The 19,047-nt window shown below is 41.7% G+C and overlaps 1 protein-coding gene and 1 pseudogene across 2 annotated transcripts; one reads left to right on the top strand and one right to left on the bottom strand.

The window, feature by feature from the left end:
• Nucleotides 1–272: 272 nt before the first annotated feature.
• H2-M10.5 (histocompatibility 2, M region locus 10.5) lies at nt 273–3,598 on the bottom strand. Of its 2 annotated transcripts, NM_177637.3 has the most exons (6): nt 3,529–3,598; nt 3,021–3,290; nt 2,507–2,782; nt 1,666–1,941; nt 1,436–1,538; nt 273–661 (listed from the first exon to the last, which is right to left on the bottom strand). In NM_177637.3, the coding sequence occupies exons 1-5, from the start codon at nt 3,596–3,598 to the stop codon at nt 1,438–1,440; spliced, it is 993 nt and encodes a 330-aa protein (NP_808305.2). In that variant the 3' UTR covers nt 273–661; nt 1,436–1,437. The 2 variants fall into 2 exon arrangements, with proteins under 2 accessions (NP_808305.2, XP_030105592.1); XM_030249732.1 differs by lacking the exon at nt 273–661 and having other exon boundaries at nt 1,438–1,538; nt 3,021–3,161.
• On the top strand, nt 15,206–16,651 carry Gm8878 (predicted gene 8878; annotated as a pseudogene).

Below are 19,047 nucleotides of genomic sequence, written 5' to 3'. Positions count from 1 at the left end.
GTCATAATCTGAGAAAAGCGGGATTGAATAAGTCAGCTTGGAAGATTAGGTTGTACGGAGGCTGGAAGCTTTCAGGCATAAGCCTAGGGAATATTTAGGACAGAAAAGGACATGCTCTGGTCTCAGTCCAAGCAACATATTCCCACAGCTAATGTTCAGCTTTCATCTTATATTATAATCTGAGTAAATAAAAGTGTCACTTACAAGAAATCTCTACTTAAGTGAAGATAAGAGTCTTCACTTGGAAAGAAAAAAAATTAAGCCAACCAGTATGAATCAAATTTCAAGTTTATTGGGAAGAGAAATGAACAGATTTAAATATGAGGTTGAAGAGAAAGAATGGCACTCAGAAAAAGATAGAGAAGACCCAATGAATGGATTTCAACTTCTCAAGACAGATTTGCTATGTTATTCGTCTTGCTTTGATTGGGTTTACTCATTAAATACACCATGAGAAGAAGTCAAACAATAAGAAATTAACAAAATCCTCTTGTTAAACTTGGAGAAATAAATTTACAGCTCACTGGAAACTGAAGGTCAGTTTCTGATGTCAGTCTCCCAGACCTGCCTCTCCTGACAGGAGACAGAGACCTGGACACAGGTGTCAGCCATTGAAAGAAAAGTCAGGAGCTTTTGAAGTCACAGAAGATTGCATCTCATACTATGGAAGGAAATAACGAAAAACAAATTCTGATTGGTGACTATTAAACCATGATAACAAACAGGCATCCATACCAACAATAATTCCAGTCTAGCAAGTAATCCCAGCTCAGGAACATGTTCTTCGAGTACTTCCTATCCTACTGGGAGAGATGCATCAGATCTCTGGGCACTGTCCATGCCTATGGCAATGCAGCATAAGACCTGTTAAGGGCCCACAGCCATAGGGCCTAGAGAGAAAATGTGTGAGCACACACAATGAGTACCCGTCTTCCCTATTGCAAGGGGCTCAGAAACCTTCTCCTACTTAATTACTGGCAGACAAATTATAGATGTCTATTTCCCTAATGTGGGAAGAGGGCAGCCAGTGAGAGACTGTGGAAGCAATAAAGTTGTGGGAGTAGAAGAATCTCCTGTTCAAACTCCAGGTAAGTTTCTTGAACTGTGACTGCACCTCCATAGATGCAGGAGAAAACACAATGGAAGAGTGTATGTAAAGATGACTTAATGGCCTTCTGTAGGTCTGTTGTCAGCAGGGAACTTCTCTGTGACATTTCTCTGTCTGTAAGGAATCAGAATCAGGTCTCCATCACCTCCATCAAGAGGCAGTGGATCTTTCTATATTTCCTTTATGCTTCATGATAGAGTTAATGTCAGCACACCAGCTCCAGTGCCTGAGGGAATACATCTTTCCTCTAATGAGTCAGGGTACTTTTTTACCTTGGCCTTGAAATCTCTAGGGAGACAGGAACTAAGACCCCAATCCCTTTCTTACCTTTATTTCTTCCACACCAGAAAAATGACCACAGTTCCCACCACCAAAGTTCCAAGAACCAGGCCGATGAGAATTGCTATGATGGGGATGGTGTGTGGAGGCTCTGAGGATGGAAAAAGGAGGAAGAGTAAGGAGTCTAACCCTAGCTCTCAACCCTGATTCTGCTCTGGTTCTTCAAAGAGCTCACAATTTTCCCAACAGCAGAGTGTGTGCTCACACCCACTCCTTACCCCATTTCAGCTTGAGAGGCTCAGGTAACCCTTTATGGTGCACATGACATGTGTATCTCAGCTCTTCTCCAGAAGGAACCACCACAGCTGCCCACTTCTGGAAGGTTCCATCCCCTGCAGGCCTGGTGTCTGGCAGCTCCATGTCTTGGGTGTGGTTGTTCCCATCCCTCTTCCAAGTCATGGTTATGTCAGCTGGGTAGAAGCCCAGGGCCCAGCACCTCAGGGTGACATTCCCTTCAGGTCTTACATGGTGGGTCACATGTGTTCGGGGGGCATCTGAGGGGAACAATTGGAAAATTCAGGTATTTTGCACTGCTCCTGGGGCCTGAGCAGTGCTCATGGGACCAGCCCTGGAAAGGATGGTAGACTTGGATGAGGGAGGGAGCAGAGTCCACACAGAAGCCTACACTCAGGATCTGGATGTTCTATTCCTTGGAATATTTAACCTTGCGCCAACACAGAACAACAGACTCTGGGTCTCCCTCTAGGCAAATAGCCTTCTAGTTCTGACTGTGGAGGGGTTCTGAGGGACTCAGCAACCCTCGAGTCAGACATTCAATGTCATCATACATGGACAGTGATCAGGTCTGAGAGAGGCCATGATACACAATGCAGATGGAAGGGAACTGCTGTTAATGGACACACTGAACTGTCCTGGGAGAAGGCTGAATCCTCTGGAGAGTCCCTCTCTCATGTTGAGTCAGGACACCGAGGAGCTCTCTTTCCCCTTTGATGCAAGACAGTGTAAGCATTCCAGCTGCTCCCTGCTGAGGAGGAGGCCTCAGGGAGGCAGGAGCTACAATGTCAGAAAGCAGAAGGGGTTGGCAAGGGCCTCTCTTACCGGAGCGCAGCAATGCTTCCTTTCCAAGGACCATGTATCTAAGAAGCCTTTCCACGCACACTCCTTGCAGGTAAGTCTTCCACCTTTCTGCATCACCTTCACCGTCCCACCTGCTCTTCACATATTCAGCTGCGTTTCCATGTGCAATCCAGGAGCTCAGGTTCTCATTCAGGTATAAGTCATCATAGCCATAGTAGGTGAGCCGGAAGTGACCGCCGAGGAAGCTCCCATCATTAGCCACATTGCAGCCATACACTTCCTGCAGGGTGTGATAATCTGCCCCACCCCCATTCAGCCCCTGATCACTGTGAGTCTTCTTACCACCAACCCTCGGGATTTTGTCCCCAAATTAAACCTTAACTAGATCACAATTTGTGGTTCTTTCTGGTCAAAGGCTTCCAGGGGTCCCTTCGACTATGGATGAATCTCTGACTTGGGGAGCTAGAGTGGAGCTTATTGGGGTCAGACCACGAGGACATTGATTTGTCATGACCTCAGAGCTGAGGTGACTCACCGTCCATTCTTTGTTCATTTTTGTTCACCATGAAGTGAAGAATTCGTCTGTCTAGCTGTGACAATTCCGCAACGCTTGCTGTCTCACTGGTCCAATATGTCATTGGCACCTGCTCCATCCATGCAACCCGAGGTAGCAAAACTGCAATTGGTTCTTTGCTGTCATATCTCTGATACTCTATAGAGTCTACATAGCCAATGTGGACGAACCGGGAATTAACCATGCCAGGCTCCAAAATCACAGCGTTGAAAGTCTGCAGCCAGTGTGAGCCTGTGGGTGATGCACATTGAAATGCTGACTCTTTAGCGTGGACTCAGAGCAGGTTGGTAGGGAACAGAGCAGGGGTGGTGGTATGCCTATGGACCTGAGGTGCAGGAGAGGGTCAGGGGTGATCCAGCTAGGGGATCAGCGAGGGTCTGGTTAGGCAAGGGAGAAGATGCAGAAATGAGGATTCCAGGTGCTATTTCCTGCTCCCCAAAAGGCCAATTCCCTCCAGTCCCACACCCACCTGCACAATACTGGATCAGGTCCATGGCCACCAAGAGGAGGAGGAGTGTGCAGCATCCAGGGTTCCTCATCCTCTCTGATGAGTGGAGTCTCAATCAGGACTAGTCTGTCTTCACTTTATAACCTGATGTGGCTGATGCTGATTGGCTTCTCTTAGATTTCCCAAAGGCAGTGACGTAGACCTGATGGGGTGGGTCTTGGAGAGATCGATTCCTGGGTGTGGGAGATTTCTAGGGTACTAATTCCCCAACTTGCAACAGTTCTCTACAGCTTTGTACTGTGGCATCAGTGTCTAAGCACTAGTCTGTCCTTCTGGTCCAAGTTACAACATCCTTGGTTCCTAGCTCAGAGGCCTGTAAGTCAACAATTGTCTAACATTTCATTGTTAGAAACTCTGTACACGCTTAGGCTTTGTGTAGCCTTCTGTGGTGACTGTGCTTGTGTTTGTCGCAATCCATATCTATTATGGTAGGAACTGGACATTTTGAGATTTTTTTTGATTCAATGCAGATATTGATTACTATTTGCATGTAAGCTGAATGAAAAGAGAAAGAACAATTTTCTGAGATGGTAAACGCCACTCGAAGATTGTTTTGGATATTTCACATTTCTGGGTGTTCTTATTTTCATCTTCCCCACCACAGATCATACAATTTTGGGTCTTCTGAGATATACATATATATGAAACGCAGAAAAATGAAGTTGCACATATATATTTTCAGAGAAACAATTTTAAGACTCTTTTATTTGTATGAATTTTGTGTGTCTCTGTGTGTATTTCAGGGGCAGGTACTCATATAGATTCTAGAAGAGGTAGTCAGAAACCCTGGATCTGGAGTTAAGGAACATGTGGCCTGCCAGACTCAAGTGCTGGGAAGTCAACCCTGGTTTACTACAAGAGCAACAAGGGCCCTTCATATTACTTTTTTCTTTTTTTTTTGAAACAGCACCTCAGTACGTAGCCTGGCTGCTCTGAAAGTGGCTATGTTTACCAGGCTGGCCTAGGACACAGATATCCATGCTACTGGCTCCAAAATGCTCAGAATAAAAGGAATTTGCCCACCAAGTGGGATAATTGTAAATTTTTTTCATTGATAAGTCACTAAATGTGCACAGGCGGTACTTCCTCAAGGTTGTCCACACTGAGGACATCAAACATCATTGAATCCTCCATTATTGGCTGCATTCACATCCAGAGGAGAATCTTGTACACTGAATGAATGCTACGTCTATGAATGTTACTCCAAAGTATGATGTTTTTTGTCTAAATCCTTTACATACAAATTGTGAAGATGTCAGTCATTAATATGGCCACATATTTTCCATAGAAAACTTTGGAAGCGATAAGAAACCCTTAAGTTGACTGTAATGAATTCTTGTACTCAAAATCACTAATGTTATCTTGGGAGCTTAGATATATCCTTGTTGTAGTCAACTGGGTAAGGGATCAGTTGCTGATGAATGGACTTTTTAAAAATTTCATGTTGTGGGAGGAACACTTCATTTCTAACTAGACTGCAAAGGAGTCCAGGCTGGGAAGGAAGAAGAGTTCTACAAATCCTGTGTGGCAGCAGACGCAGGTTCAACATTTTGGAGAAATAGTTGTTCCTTAGGCAGGTCCTTTATTCAGCTATCTGGAATGAGATCCATTATCTGTAAATGAGGAGTGTCTAGATTGGCTGCTGTAGAGTTCTGTGAAGTTTGCAAAACCTCTGTTCATGTCACTTGCAGTGATGTGACTCTGAGTTCATTCCTGTCTGGTCACAATTCAGTCCTGGTCAGAGGCTCTGGGCTCAGGGCTGGAAATGATGTTCTGAGATGTCAGCTTCCAGTATTCTGCAGCCTATGATTTGCCTGGAGGTGAGGTATCCCTCTTGGGAGTCTTGGAACAAGGTTCAGCAATTCCCTAGTGATCACCTGTTTTGTTTTCTGATTTCTTATTAATGGGCTTCCTACTGCTGCTGACATATGTGACTCAGTGCATTATCCAAGGCAGTGGTTTTCAACCTTCCTAATGCTGGAATCCTTTAAAACAGTTCCTCACGCTGTGGTGACCTCTGACCGTCAAATTACCCTTTTTGCTACTTCACAACTGTCATTTGTATTTTAATCTCAATGTAAGTATTTTTGGATACAGAGGTTTGCCAAGGCAGTTGCCGACCTCTGGTTTAGATCCACTGATATAAAGGCACTGGTTAGGCCATTCTTGAGAACTTTACCAGTATAATTAGAGATGTCTGTAGATCATTTTGAATTCAGACAGCTATTACTGAAGTTGCAGAGACTTTTTCATTGCACATTTTACTGAACTATCCTTGTGTGTTATATTGTCCACCATCCTTAGGAAGTGGGCATCTCTGCCTTCTGTTTTTGTTTTCTGTATCTACATGGTATGAGGCCCATCTTTAGTACTGAATAGGTATCTGTGATCTTTCTCCTCAGGATGTCTCTAGTTCCTTGCAGCAACAGGGGTGTGTCTTTGATGGTCCCCAAACCCTGGGTCTTTGAGCACACACAATTTAAGTGTGGTACTATCATCAGAAGGTTTAGTGCTAAAGCCTGCTCTCTGACAATTTTAATGACCAAAGATCTGCAAATACAAAAACAAAAAAACAAAAAAGATCAACAAAAAACAATGAAAGAGACACCTATAGTAAAATGTAGGAAAAGGAATTTATTAAATGTAGTCATATTTGAAGGAGAAGCAAGCCAGTAATGAGATTTCCCTCATATTCTCCAGGTTCATTTTTAGAATTTTAACATGAGATTTAGGGTTAAATATAGAAATTAGTAGTTTCCCCGTGCTCCCTTCTCTAGTTCTTCATTTAAAAAAAATTTCCTTCATTCATAAACTGGAAATTTCTGGCCATTACTCACCTCTTGTGATACCACTTACCTAATTTGTCCCAGGTTAATTTATGGAGGTTCTTTCAGACTGTGCATGTGTGTCCTCTCATTATCATTGGTCGCTGATCCTTGAACTCCTAATATGTCTACCCCTACCTTTCATGTTCTGGCATAACAGGTCTGTTCAGGGATAAGGAAGCCTTCTTTGAAATTGTAAAGTATTTTAACTCATCCATGTCTATAAGAAATGGCAGGAACTTATCAAGTAACATAGACAGTTATTAAGTGTTCACTTTCAGTGTGCACTTTTGCTCTGGTTATGACTGTGTTGTGGTTATTGTTGTATTGACATACATGGATCTCATGTAGTTTCTCATGGTCTTGGATGAGAGTCATGAAATGACCATGTGCTGTTCCAAAATATGACTTTTGTAAATAGAATTTTAAACATTATTTTTTTGATAAAAATTAAAAGGTATTGAAGAGTTTTTTGAACAGCCTTAGCCTCCATCCATTCCCACCTAACAGAATCAATGGCAAAACATTAGATTCGTTTACATTGGGAATGAAAGTAATGGAGGATTATGGTAACCTACAAACATTTGGGTATGTCACCAGCTCTGGACTCCTGTCCACCAGGTCTGAATAATGTAACAGGAAACTACACAAAGAAAATCTTTAAAATGAGGATTTTTCTAAAATAGAGAACAACCCTGACATTGTCATTCGAAGCTTCTGGTTCTCCTCTCCCTGCACTCCTTTGGAATATAATTAATGAATATATTCTCAGGCCTCTAATGTACAGTATGAAGCCATCCATAGTCCACCAATCCTTCTCTATTCAGCTAAACAGGGATTAAAAACTCAACCCTCAAAGGAATACTTTTAATTCTGGACACTTGAATTCTTCACCATAAATTTAATAACTTCTTAGACTTAAAATTTTTATGGGAAATTTGTGGTGATATCGACTGGTTGGTGGATAATTTTGTGCACTGTGTATTCAAATTCTGATTTCTGTACCCAGATACCTGGTTGTCGCCCAGACTTTGGTATTGTCACTATTATGAAGTATCACCTGACTCAGTATTTTATAAAATGTTTTCCATCATGTTCTTCATGGACAATAATATTAGAACTGAACACATGATATCTGGGCAGGAGAGGAAAAGGCTGCAATTTCGGAGCCAGTGTGAAGGTGTGTGTGTGTGTGTGTGTGTGTGTGTGTGTGTGTGTGTGTGTGAAATGAGGATATAGATAAAGAAGCAGGGAGGAGCTTGGCTAAGATGGCAGGTAACAGGCCATATGGCTGAGACGGGGCCTAGGCCAGCATTCCAGGATTAGAATAGCTTAGAATTTGCCCAGCTATTGTACCTAGTTTTATTAATAATTATAAAGGTCCTTATGTCATTATTCAGAGCAAGGGAAAGCCTATAAAACTGATTTTTTTACAATTTACAACTGACTGTCTTGATCATTTTTATTTAAACGTGTGAATACTTAAACATTTAAGGTCTTGGTCAAACCTTGACCTCCTTTAAGAATAACATTTATGGACACAGTACATATGCCATGTACAGTGCTCTCCCATGGATATAGAGGCAGAAGACATCAAATGATCCAATGATGTTGCAAGTCCAACCGGGAAAACAACCTTGAAGAAGTGTGACACGTGCAAATTTAGTAATGCATCAAAGGCAAACTCTGCAAGGAGCCCAGTGGAGTGGATCCTGCTTGGGCATCTTGTCATTATGCAGGTCACTGTACCCTAATCTCTCCAGAAAGGAGGTTGGGGTCCCAGTAGACTGCAGTCATAGAGCATTTTGAGTAGCCATGTGGATACTAGGAATCCCACACGGTTTCCCTGGAAGACCAGCCAGTGCTCTTACCTGCTGAGATATATTTCTCTAGCCCAGACCTTTTGCCATTAAGCTCAGCATAGAGAAGGCAGATGCAAAGGGATCTTGGTGTTCCAAACCACCTTGATTTTCATAACAAGTCCCAGGCCAGGGTAGTTTATATAACTATATCCCATCTTCCAAAATATTCTAATGATATTAATAAAAATTAATTAGTTCATAAATTATTTTAAATTTCTTAAAATAAAATTTTATTACAATTATTAAATATGAAGAAATATAATCTCCTGTGGCTGCTGAGATGACTCAGCAATGAAAGGCACTTGCTGTTCTTGCAAAGGACCAGAACTGGATTTCCAGCATAGACTTGCTAGCCACAGCCTTCTCTAATTACACTTCCAGTATTTATGGTTTCTCTTTGTCATATACAGGCAGCTGAATATTCTATTACTGTCCCCTGACACACTAATAAACATCCACAGAGACAGGGACAGAGAAATAGACAGAGACTGAAAGACAGGGACAAACAGATGCACACACACACATAGAGATAGAGACAGAGACAAAGACAGACAGACAGACACACAGACACACACACTAACAAACACATAAATATATATATATAGCCTTCATGTTTCTGTTAAGGTGAATTTTCTTAAATTAAATAAAAAGATGTTTTAGAAGAAGAAACAATCTACTAACTGATGAAAAAGATAAAGGTCCTTGCCAGAATGTAAGCACCAAAAAATAAAACGTGTATTCTATGCAACATAATTATGCATTGAAAAATAGTTAATTCTCTTTTAATACATCTTACTTATAAGCAAGTAGTTACAATATCTTCAATAAGCCAAATGTCTCAAAGCTCTCAGTTCAAGGCCTGGTCAGTATGGTTTGATAAAATCCACATAAGCAGAATTACATTGAGGTCCCTTCACATTCTAAGTGTGTAGAGATCCTGTGCTGAAAGACTGAGAATTGCTGACTTAGTCTCCCCCAGCTGGACTCAGAAGGATGTTGTCAACAGAACCAGCAAAAGGATTTACAGTAAGCATCAAGTCCCCAGACACTGCTTCCAGGATACCAGGCCACAGAGGTGGGTCTGAGGTGGAAAACAGTACTCTAGAGATGCAAATCCCAGGAGTTCATCTTTCCATTACACACCCACCTGTCCCTGTCACTTCCATAGACAAGTCTAGGAAGGGCAAGCAGCCTCCCTGATGTCAGCTGTATGAAATGAAATGGGAAATGTCCGCAGTCAGCCTCTACTCATCATCCAAGCTGAGTCTCAACCAAAGATTCTCTGTGTTGGATTGGAGTGGCGGGTGGTGCATCCTTGACTGTATCAGAGTGGAGAAGTTGAGCTCAGGACAAGCAAGGAAACATGCAGTCATCTCTCTATGGTTTTTCCTTTTATTGAAAATAGACTTTTTTCTCCCAAAGTATATCCTGAGAAGGTTACTCCGAGTTCCTCCCCATCTCTCCTCACTTATGAGTGAGGTGGATCCACTCACCTTTTGTCTCTCTTTAGAAAACAAACAGGTTTCTTACCGATAATGATACGGTAAATAAAATATCACTGTTGTAATCTCTGAGACAACCATGGTAAGCAGAGAGATGATCTGTGGGAGGCAAGGAAGAAATTTGGTTTAACAAGTTTAAGAGTTCAAACTTAAAGAGTCTGACACCAATTAGTTTATTTTAGGCATATTTAAACCCAAAATTTGGTAAAAATTTTCCTGGTGACAATTGAGCCAATCATCTCCACACAATAAGCTTAAGATGTGACTGTTGGGTTTGTGGGTTCAGGAGTTGCCCACAAACCACATGGAAACCAATCTCAGTAAGACAGCGATGATTTATGGAATATACACCCTAATACTGATCAATAGAGCCACAGCTCAGTATCTGGGTGCTGAGCTATGATGCTGAACATCTCTCAGGGCCGGCTTATGAAGGAAAAGCCACAGCGAGCTCATGTACAGGTGCAGGATGTGCTGCCTGGTGGTCGGCTCTGACTCAAGCTGTTTTCCCTAATAGACAGAACAGGTCTAACTGGCCATTATTCTGATTGGTCCTCAGTGGAGCTTACAGTTGTGATCATTTAGAATCTTATGTATTAGGTTTCCATACTACCCCAATATAGCCCTTAATTTTAGCAGTCTCTCCATGTATTTCCTCCTTCATCTCCCTCTCCCTTCCACCTCCCCATTAGATCCTCTTACCCCAGCATCCCATCTATCCACAACTATTTATTTTGTATCCAGTAACTATTTGCTCCCACCCCTATCTCCTTAGTCTATTGAAGTAGAAACTCTAAGGTTCTTTGCAAAGTCAGTTGTGTCTGATGGCGTTTTGCTGGGGCAAACATGTGAAGGAACATTTCACTGAAGCAGATACAGGTGAAAGAATATTCTGCTAAAGCAAGCACATGAAAGAATATGTGATGGATTCTTTGCTAATGACATGCATGCATTGGTCTGCCTTACATTGTATAGTTGAGCTCCTTTTGTCAGGACTTCATAGAGAGATATGTACCAAAAAAACTTTTCCTGGTATGTTGATAGCTTCTTGCTACTTCTGTGTACTCAGGCCAATTAATTGGCAGATTGATGTCAGCTGAGAGAGTCTCACTGCTCTGTTAAGACAGGTGGTGAGGGAAGCCCCATGGAGGATATGTGATGCTTGGAGGGAGTATAAATAGGACTCAATGGACTGTGACTAGAGTTTGGCTTGCATGTAGAGTGCTATGCACCGTGTTGGTCTTGAGTCTTTGCTGGTCTTCACTTTGTTGCAGAGAACTTTTCCTGGCATTCTGGTTGGCCCTTGTCCAGCTGACTTGTGCCAAGTAGGCCGAGGCCTGCCTGTTCTGCTAGGTAGGGTCATTGCTGCTGATTGTGTTTGCTGTTCTGACTCTACCAAACTGGACTGCTGGAATATCCATGAATTGTTTGTGGGTGTATTCAGTTGCCTCCGCTATGCTGGGAACTGAACTGTTGATTTTCTGACAATGCAGATGGGATTTACTCCAAAGAACCATTTTGAAACAGGTTTACTTCCCCCATATCCTTTCCTTCCCACTACTTCTGGTGGGTGATGGATTAGAAGGGAGGCTAAAACATTTATGGACCATCTTTAAAGGCAGGCATTGAAAAAATTAAAGTTATACTCTATCACCTGTCTTATAGATCTTAGATATTCTGACAGGTATATGATGAAATGTCAAAGTAGTTTTGCTTTGCATTTCACTGATGTTAAGAATGTTGAACTGTAGCTGTCTTCAGACACACCAGAAGAAGTTGTCAGATCTCATTATAGATGGTTGTGAGCCACCATGTGGTTGCTGGGAATTGAATTCAGGACCTCTGGAAGAGCAGTCAGTGCTCTTAAGCACTGAGCCTTCTCTCCAGCAACATGATGCAAGGTCTTAATTGCACACCTAAATTCACCATATGTTCATGCCACCATAAGTCTAGATGTCAGAATTTAAACAATCTTTGAAATGTGTGAATGTCTCTTTAATGTACTGATTACAAAGCAAAAGAGCCAAAGTACTTCATGAGCATTGCAGTGTAGCAATACCATCATATTTTTATATTTATAGAGTTGTGATTTCCCTCTGATTTTTCTGTTTGATAAAAAGTCCAGGTACTGCTCCTGTTGTGTGAGAAATTATTTATACTGCATCTAAGCTTCAGAAATGATCCTGAGCCCTTAGTGATCTGTTCTTTGCCAGCTGACACTGAAGCTTGGCCAGTAGATGTCAGTAGAGCAGCATGAAGGGAAAGCATGGCATTTCTGTGTCTTGTAGGCTCCTTGCCAGGTGCCTGCAAAATGAGCCTCCAGCATCTGCCCCCATAGCACAGGAAGCAGCTGCAGCACCCAGTGTCTGCAGTACACAGCAACTCCAACAAACAGCAGATTCACTCGGGAATGGCCCGCTGTGAACAGGTTTTGGTTGGACTCTATTATAGCTGAAGTCCTCCCTTTAGGTCCTTTTTATCCTCTTCTGAGCAAGGCACAAATCAATCAATCTATCAATATATTAGTCAATCAATCAATCAATCAATCAATCAACCATAGCTGCTCTTGTTTCTCATAGACTATCTGTGATGGTTAATCTCCATAGTCAAGGTGAGTGGATTTAGGGTCATCTAAAAGACAAACCTTTGGGCATGACTTCAAAGGCATTAGATGATAGATTTAACTAAAGGAAGGTGGCGCTATAATCTTAGATTGTAGCCATGGACTAAATACAAGAGGGGATGGGGGGAGCCAGGTGAGCACTGCATTCCTGGTTCTCAGACTCCTGATTGGCTGAGAGCAGAGCCAGCAGCCTCACAAACTGCTGCCACAGAGATGCTATACTGAAGTGGAAACTTAGGGATTCTTTGGAAAATCGTTGTGTTGGCAGATGCTGCTTTGGTGGGGTAAACACATGAATTAATGCTTTTCTGGAGCAGATATTGTTAAAAATATGGTTTGCTAAAGGAGACATGTGAAGGAACATTTTGTTAAAGCAGACACAGGAGAAAGGGTGTTTTGCTAGAGTGAACATATGAAAGAACTCATGATGAAGTATTCTTCACTCATTCCAGGCATATATTGATTCATCTTACATATGTTGTAGAGCTCCTTTCGTCCGTCAGGGCTCTATAAAGGGAAATGCACCAAAACTCCTGGTGGTGTGCTGGCAGCTTTTTGTTGTATCCTCGGACTCCAGTTGATAGATAGAGTGATGTCAGCTGGTAAAGACTAACATGGAGTTATGCTAAGACAGACTCATGTGCTGAGGCAAGACACCTGATGGTTTCGGGGAGTATAAATAGAACTCAGTGGACCGTGAGAGGTACTTGCCTGTAGAACTAGCTTTGTAACACTTCTTGATCTTCAATTTGTTGAGAAAGGCACAGTTGAGAGCTTCTAGTGTTCCTAGTTTTCCAAATTTCTCCTGCTGACTCATGTCAATTTGGCTGAGTCCTGGCTGTTCCTGCAAGGTGTGCCACCACTGCTGATTGGTTTTTTGTATCTAGTCTCTGCCAAACTGAACTGTTTATAGATTGCTGAAGTATTTGTAAGTGTATTGAGCTTCTGTTGTTGACTTGTTAACTGAATTGATAATCTGACAGTGCAAATGGGATTTACTCCAAAGAACAATTTCTAAACATGTCCACTTTGCCTGAATCCTAATATCCTTTTTTCACATTACCTCTGGTGAATGGTAGGATAGAAAGGTGGTTAAAGGCATCCTGGTAGATGTAGGTAGCTATGTAGTCGCTTCATGAGGGACCGGAGAGAGGAGTCGGTACCGAAAGGTGACAGTAATTTGCAAGTCATGGCCCTTCATCTTGTCCTACATCCCAAGCTCCTGGCAAGCCCCTAAGTACAGTTGCAGCCATTGTCTCTGCTCCCTGCGGTGGACTGCCTATGGCATTTGCCTGCCTCCTTTCTGTGTGGGAAGGTGCAGCTGGAGAGAACACACATAAGAAAACAGCCTTGGATTCAAGCAGAACAGGTTTGCCAGATCTGCTGCATGGCTTGTCGCCAGTGGAAACAGAGAAAGGAGGAGACAATTTCTTGGCAAGAGTGCAGGTCCAACTTCAGTGACAGATCTGATGGCCTTGGAGTGGCTGAAGACCACCACCCTCCACAGGCCTGCTCCCAAGAACAGCTATCCTTTATCTTGAGTGAGCTTCCTCAGCATGCTGTCTATATGATTGGCAGAAACTGTAGTTGGAAAGGGGGCTGAATGACTACTGGACTTTATATGAAAACACCTACTTGGGGCTCACTTTTGGGCAAGGTTGAGACAGGGGCATATTTATATTTAGCTTTGCCTTTCTCTCGAACCATGTTTGGCTCTAAAACTAAAAGGAAAGCTAGAGAAGAGTCAGGGGCTTCCTCAAAACCTGGAACCAATAGCCCTGCCAATGCTAAAAGAAAAGCCAAGAATCAGGCTGCCACGCACTCTGGTGGAGTCAGCTTGACAGGCGAAAGCTTGGAAACTATCTCATGAGGAAAAGAGTTTCAAGGAAACTCCCTCCTGGAGTCTGGCGTTCCCCCTAACCCATAAAATTAATTTTCCACTCCCGAGTTAGTCTAGTGTATGGATCCACGTGCTCTCTATTTAGTATTACCCTACTATAGGTGCCTTTTAAGATTGAATTCTGACATAGCTAAAGCCTCCCCCAGTGTTCCAAGAGCCCAGATAACAGCAAGGAGTTTAACCTATTCAGTAACTAATTAAGCACTACAATAAAACAGAGCCAGTAACTCAATTGGTCTGCAGAAAGAGCCTGGGAATCTCACTGAGATAAAAATCTTTAGTACAGGCTACATTCCATGCCAAGAGCAAGTTAATATACTCTCCTGATAAATGGGGATTCTCCAGACAAGATAAAATTTAACAAGGCCTAGGAATTTAGGGGTCCGAGACACTACATTATTCTTGAGGCCTGCCAAGAGTAAACCCCCCTGGTGCTTATAACACTAAAGTGTGAAATTCTTGCCTGGCACTAGGCTGATCCTAGGCAGGGCTGCTAATCTCTATTGTAAACATTTATCTAGTTCCTGCAAATTCCATTCTCTTGATTCTGGTTAATTTCAGTGTACCTTGTCTGGTGTGACATATAGCCCCTGGAATTTTCTGAAATATAAAAAGTCTGAGGCTCAACCTGACATTACATTCAGATTCTACACAACCTCTCCTGTGTGTGTCTGTTTGTCAATTTAATCCTACGCTTTGCCCACCTGCTCGAGAGACCCATTCCACGCAGACACAGGCACCCAGAGGGTCTGCGGCATCAGACCACTAAAGCAGTTAAGGCAAAACCAAAAGAAGAATGGGGGAAACCAGGCTGAGGCTAGGGATGAAGCAGTGGCCAGGACACAGCCAGCCATTTCTACTGAGCCCAAGACTGTGACCTGGAAAGTAAAAAAAAAATAAAGAAAGATAAGACTAATGCTAGAGTCATGGCTCAGGCTAAGACAGAACTCCTGGCAGAGCCTGCTTTAGTGCCTCACACCAAGTCAGATGCTCTGCCTACGTCTGTGGTCATTACTGTAACCAAGTCTGAAGTCAAGGTTGACACTGGAACTGAGGCATCTGTCAAGGGCTCTGTCAAGGCTACTGATAGATGCAGTATTAAGCACAAGCCTGAGATAAAGAAAGAGGTCTGTGTCAAATCCAGGGCTGGGGACAAAGCTAGTATTGTCATCAACACCACTGATGAGGATGAAGATTATGTGTGCTCCTGGTTTTGGACTCTAGAAGAGCCTAGTGTAGGGTCCTAGTTCTGGCCTAAAGAAGAAATTCCTCTTCAAGTTTATCAGTCCCCACCAAAGGTTGAGGAAGAACCTGAACCCCCAGATACATTCGACTATGCTTTAAAATAAAAAAAAAAAAAATAAAAGCTGCAGCATGGTTAAGGGGCAGGTTTATTATCCTGGTCCCCATTGAGGAACTGCAGCCATCTTTACCTCCAGATGGGAACTGGACTCTGGTTGCAACCTTAATTGAAACTCTCCTGGGTATTCGACCTTTGACCAAGATCCCACCTTATGGGGGACCTTACTTCCAGACTTTAGCTGATTTGAAAAACCAAATCCAGGAAAAAGAAAAGTATGGACCCAATCCAAATACTTGCCACTGTAAATCCCATACCTTTAGTTTAGAGCCTGTTGAGTTTGATAAACCTGTTGCCCTACTTAAGTTAACGAGGGATCCGTTTATTCATGAGATAGCTACAATGATAATGGGGATCAGTTCTGCTTACCCATTTACTAAAGATATTGTTCATGATGTTGGTATTACTGTTATGATTGAAAATTTTGTTAATAATCCAAATGCTAAGAAATACCCTAGAACTTTAAATATAAATGCCGACCCTGACACCCCCAAAGAAGTGAAAGAGACCGAAGCACATGTAAATAAAGTTTGTAGGGACATACTCTGTTGTCCTTTGAACTTCTCTGTGCAAGTGGAGGAACTAAAGCTGTTAGTGAGCTTGAATGTGAAATTTGATTGTCACCACGTGGTTATCTATTATGTTCATCTCACTGTTAAACAAAGGAAGTGTCAAAATCAAGTTTCAGATTTTAAGAGTCCTTTTGTGTTTTTCAAAAAATCAAGTGAATATAAGAGAACTGATCAGTGCTGAAGTAATGTCCTCACTGGTTGCTCTCTTTCACAAGAATGAGTCAAAAGCTAATATTCTTCAAATCATTGAAATATTTGAGAATATAAATTTCCAATTAAAAAAAAGGGCAAAACTATTTACTAAGGAAATGTTCACTAAATCTGAACTTATTTCCATATTCCGGGAGGCAAAAGAGTTTGACCAGAAACTCCAAGACTTAACAGACTACAGTGACCCTGATGTGAGAGATAACGTTATCCGATTAATACTCAAACTCTAAATAGCTGTATATTCTCACAAAGCCTTGAACATTTTTGTCTTTCCAATATAAATCGAATGCTTATTATAATTATAAATTTGATAACTTATGCTCTCTGTGTTGAAGATGCTAGTCATCTTGAAAGATTGAATGCTTGCTGGGTTTTATTGTGCTATATAATATAAATTAAGGCATTTTGGTATTTCTATAATGTAACCCAGTACTGAACCTACTCGTTCTAAATAAGCTATATTTCTGTGCATTATATTAATATAATGTATTTTCATATTCCGTTTACGTGTTTTTAATAAAGTTGCATGCTAAACACAATGAAAAAAAAAAAGAAAGGTGGTTAAAGCATTTAGGAAATATTATTAAAAGCCAGGTTGAGAAAAATTTAAGCCTAAACTAAATCAGCTCATCTCCCCACCCATGACAGACAGTTCTTTCCAACTGTGAGCCAAAGTAAGCCTGTTATGTATTTTTTTTATGTGTATGAGTACACCATTGCTCTCTTCAGACACACCAGAAGAGGGCATTAGATCCCATTACAGATGGTTGTGAGCCACCATGTGGTTGCTGGGAACTCAGGATCTCTGGAAGAGCAGTCGGTGCTCTTAACCCCTGAGCCATCTCTCCAGCCCTAAGACTTTTATCTTAGGCTGTTCTTGTCACATATGTTGTTGTGCAAACAAGAAACATTACCAATTTTTCTGAAAGCAACTATTTTTCTGATCTCCAATTTCCAGTGTCAAGATAAAGTAGCTCAAAATTCACTATTAATCTCCCAGGGTACATTTTTCTTTCGGGAATTATTCACAATAGGATCTAGGATGAGACAGCATTCTTTGGGAATTTCTCTGGTTGTCAGGACAAACCTCAAACCTCAAAGAGCAGCAAGTGCTCTTTTTCACTGAGGATCTCCCCAGCTTCAGTGGTTTTGTTTTGGTTAAATGAGGTCGATGGAGCCTGATACCACACCTGGTTTATGCTATCTGGACATGAAATTCAGGGCTTGCTGTGTATTGGACAAAGCACTATACTAACTGAACTACATCCCAGCTATCTCCTCACCTGCTATCTCTGTTTTAAACCTATATGATTTCTATACCACAACTCTTTCTCTCATTCTATATCTCATAAGATGAATTAAATATCTCTCTATTTTTTATATATTTGAAATACAGAAAGATGCAGTTGCACAGATATATATGTATATAAATAGATAGATAGATAGATAGATAGATAGATAGATAGATAGATAGATATAGATATACATGGAGAAACAATTTTAAGACTGAGTTTTATTTGTATGTATTTTTGTGTGTCTCTGTATGTATGTAAGGTACAGGTACTCAGATTCCATAAGAGGTAGTTGGAAAACTTGGATCTGGCATTAAGGAACATGTGAAGTGCCAAACTCTAGTGCTGAGAAATCAACTCTGGCCATCTGCAAGAGCAGCAAGTGCCCTTTATATCAGTTTCCTTTTGAAACAGCATCTCAGTATGTAGCCTGGCTGGCCTGAAAGTGGCTATGTAGACCAGGCTGGCCTAGAACTCAGACATCCATGATACTGGCTCCAAAATATTTGGAATAAAAGGAATTTGCCCATGAAATGGGCTAATTGTAAAATTTTTCTCATTGATAAGTCACTAAATGGGCACAGGCTACTTCCTCAAGGTTGTCCACACTGAGGACGTCAAACACCATTGATTTTTTTTTTTTCATTATTGGCTGCATTCACATCCAGAGGAGAATCTTGCACACTGAGTGGATGCTAGGATAATAAATGTTGTTTTAAAGTATGATGTTCATTGACCAAGTCCTTTATGTACAAATTGTGAAGAAGTCAGTCATTAATATGGCCACCTATTTTCCATAGAAAACTTTGGAAGCATTAAGAAGCCCTTTAGTTGACTGTGAGAATTCAAGTAATCAAAATCACTAATGCTATCTTGGGAGTTTAGATAATATATTTGTTGTAGTCAACTGGGTAAGGGATCAGTTGCTGATGAATGGACTTTTTAAAAATTTTATGTTGTGGGAGGAACAATAAAATTTAACTACATTGTTTTGGAGATGAGGCTGGGCATGAAGAAGAGCTCTACCAACCCTGTGTGGCAGCAGATGTAGGTTCAACATTTTGGAGAAATAGTTGTTCCTTAGGCAGGTCCTTTATTCAGCTATCTGGAATGAGCTCCACTACCTGTAAATGAGGGGAGTGTAGACTGGCTGCTGTAGAGCTCTGTGAAGTTTGCAAGCACCTCTGTTCATGTCACTTGCAGTGATGTGACTCTGAGTTCAGTCCTTGCTGGTCACAAGTCAGTCCTGGTTGGAGGCTCTGGGCCCAGGGTTGGAAATGCTGCTCTGAGATGTCAGCTTCTAGCACCCTACAGCCTGTGATTTTCCTGGATGG

Source organism: Mus musculus, chromosome 17 (assembly GCF_000001635.26).
Source record: "Mus musculus strain C57BL/6J chromosome 17, GRCm38.p6 C57BL/6J".
Taxonomy (NCBI): domain Eukaryota; kingdom Metazoa; phylum Chordata; class Mammalia; order Rodentia; family Muridae; genus Mus; species Mus musculus.
Note: the sequence above shows the minus strand (reverse complement) of the source record. Positions and strands in the feature narration are given on the sequence as shown.

Excerpts from the sequence above, each read along its gene's own strand:
- H2-M10.5 (NM_177637.3), bottom strand. The coding sequence starts at position 3,598 with ATGAGGAACCCTGGATGCTGCACACTCCTCCTCCTCTTGGTGGCCATG. Across the intron at positions 2,783-3,020 it reads AAATGAACAAAGAATGGACG|ATTATCACACCCTGCAGGAA; the intron begins GTGAGTCACCTC and ends GGGGTGGGGCAG. Across the intron at positions 1,942-2,506 it reads GGAAGCATTGCTGCGCTCCG|ATGCCCCCCGAACACATGTG; the intron begins GTAAGAGAGGCC and ends TGTTCCCCTCAG.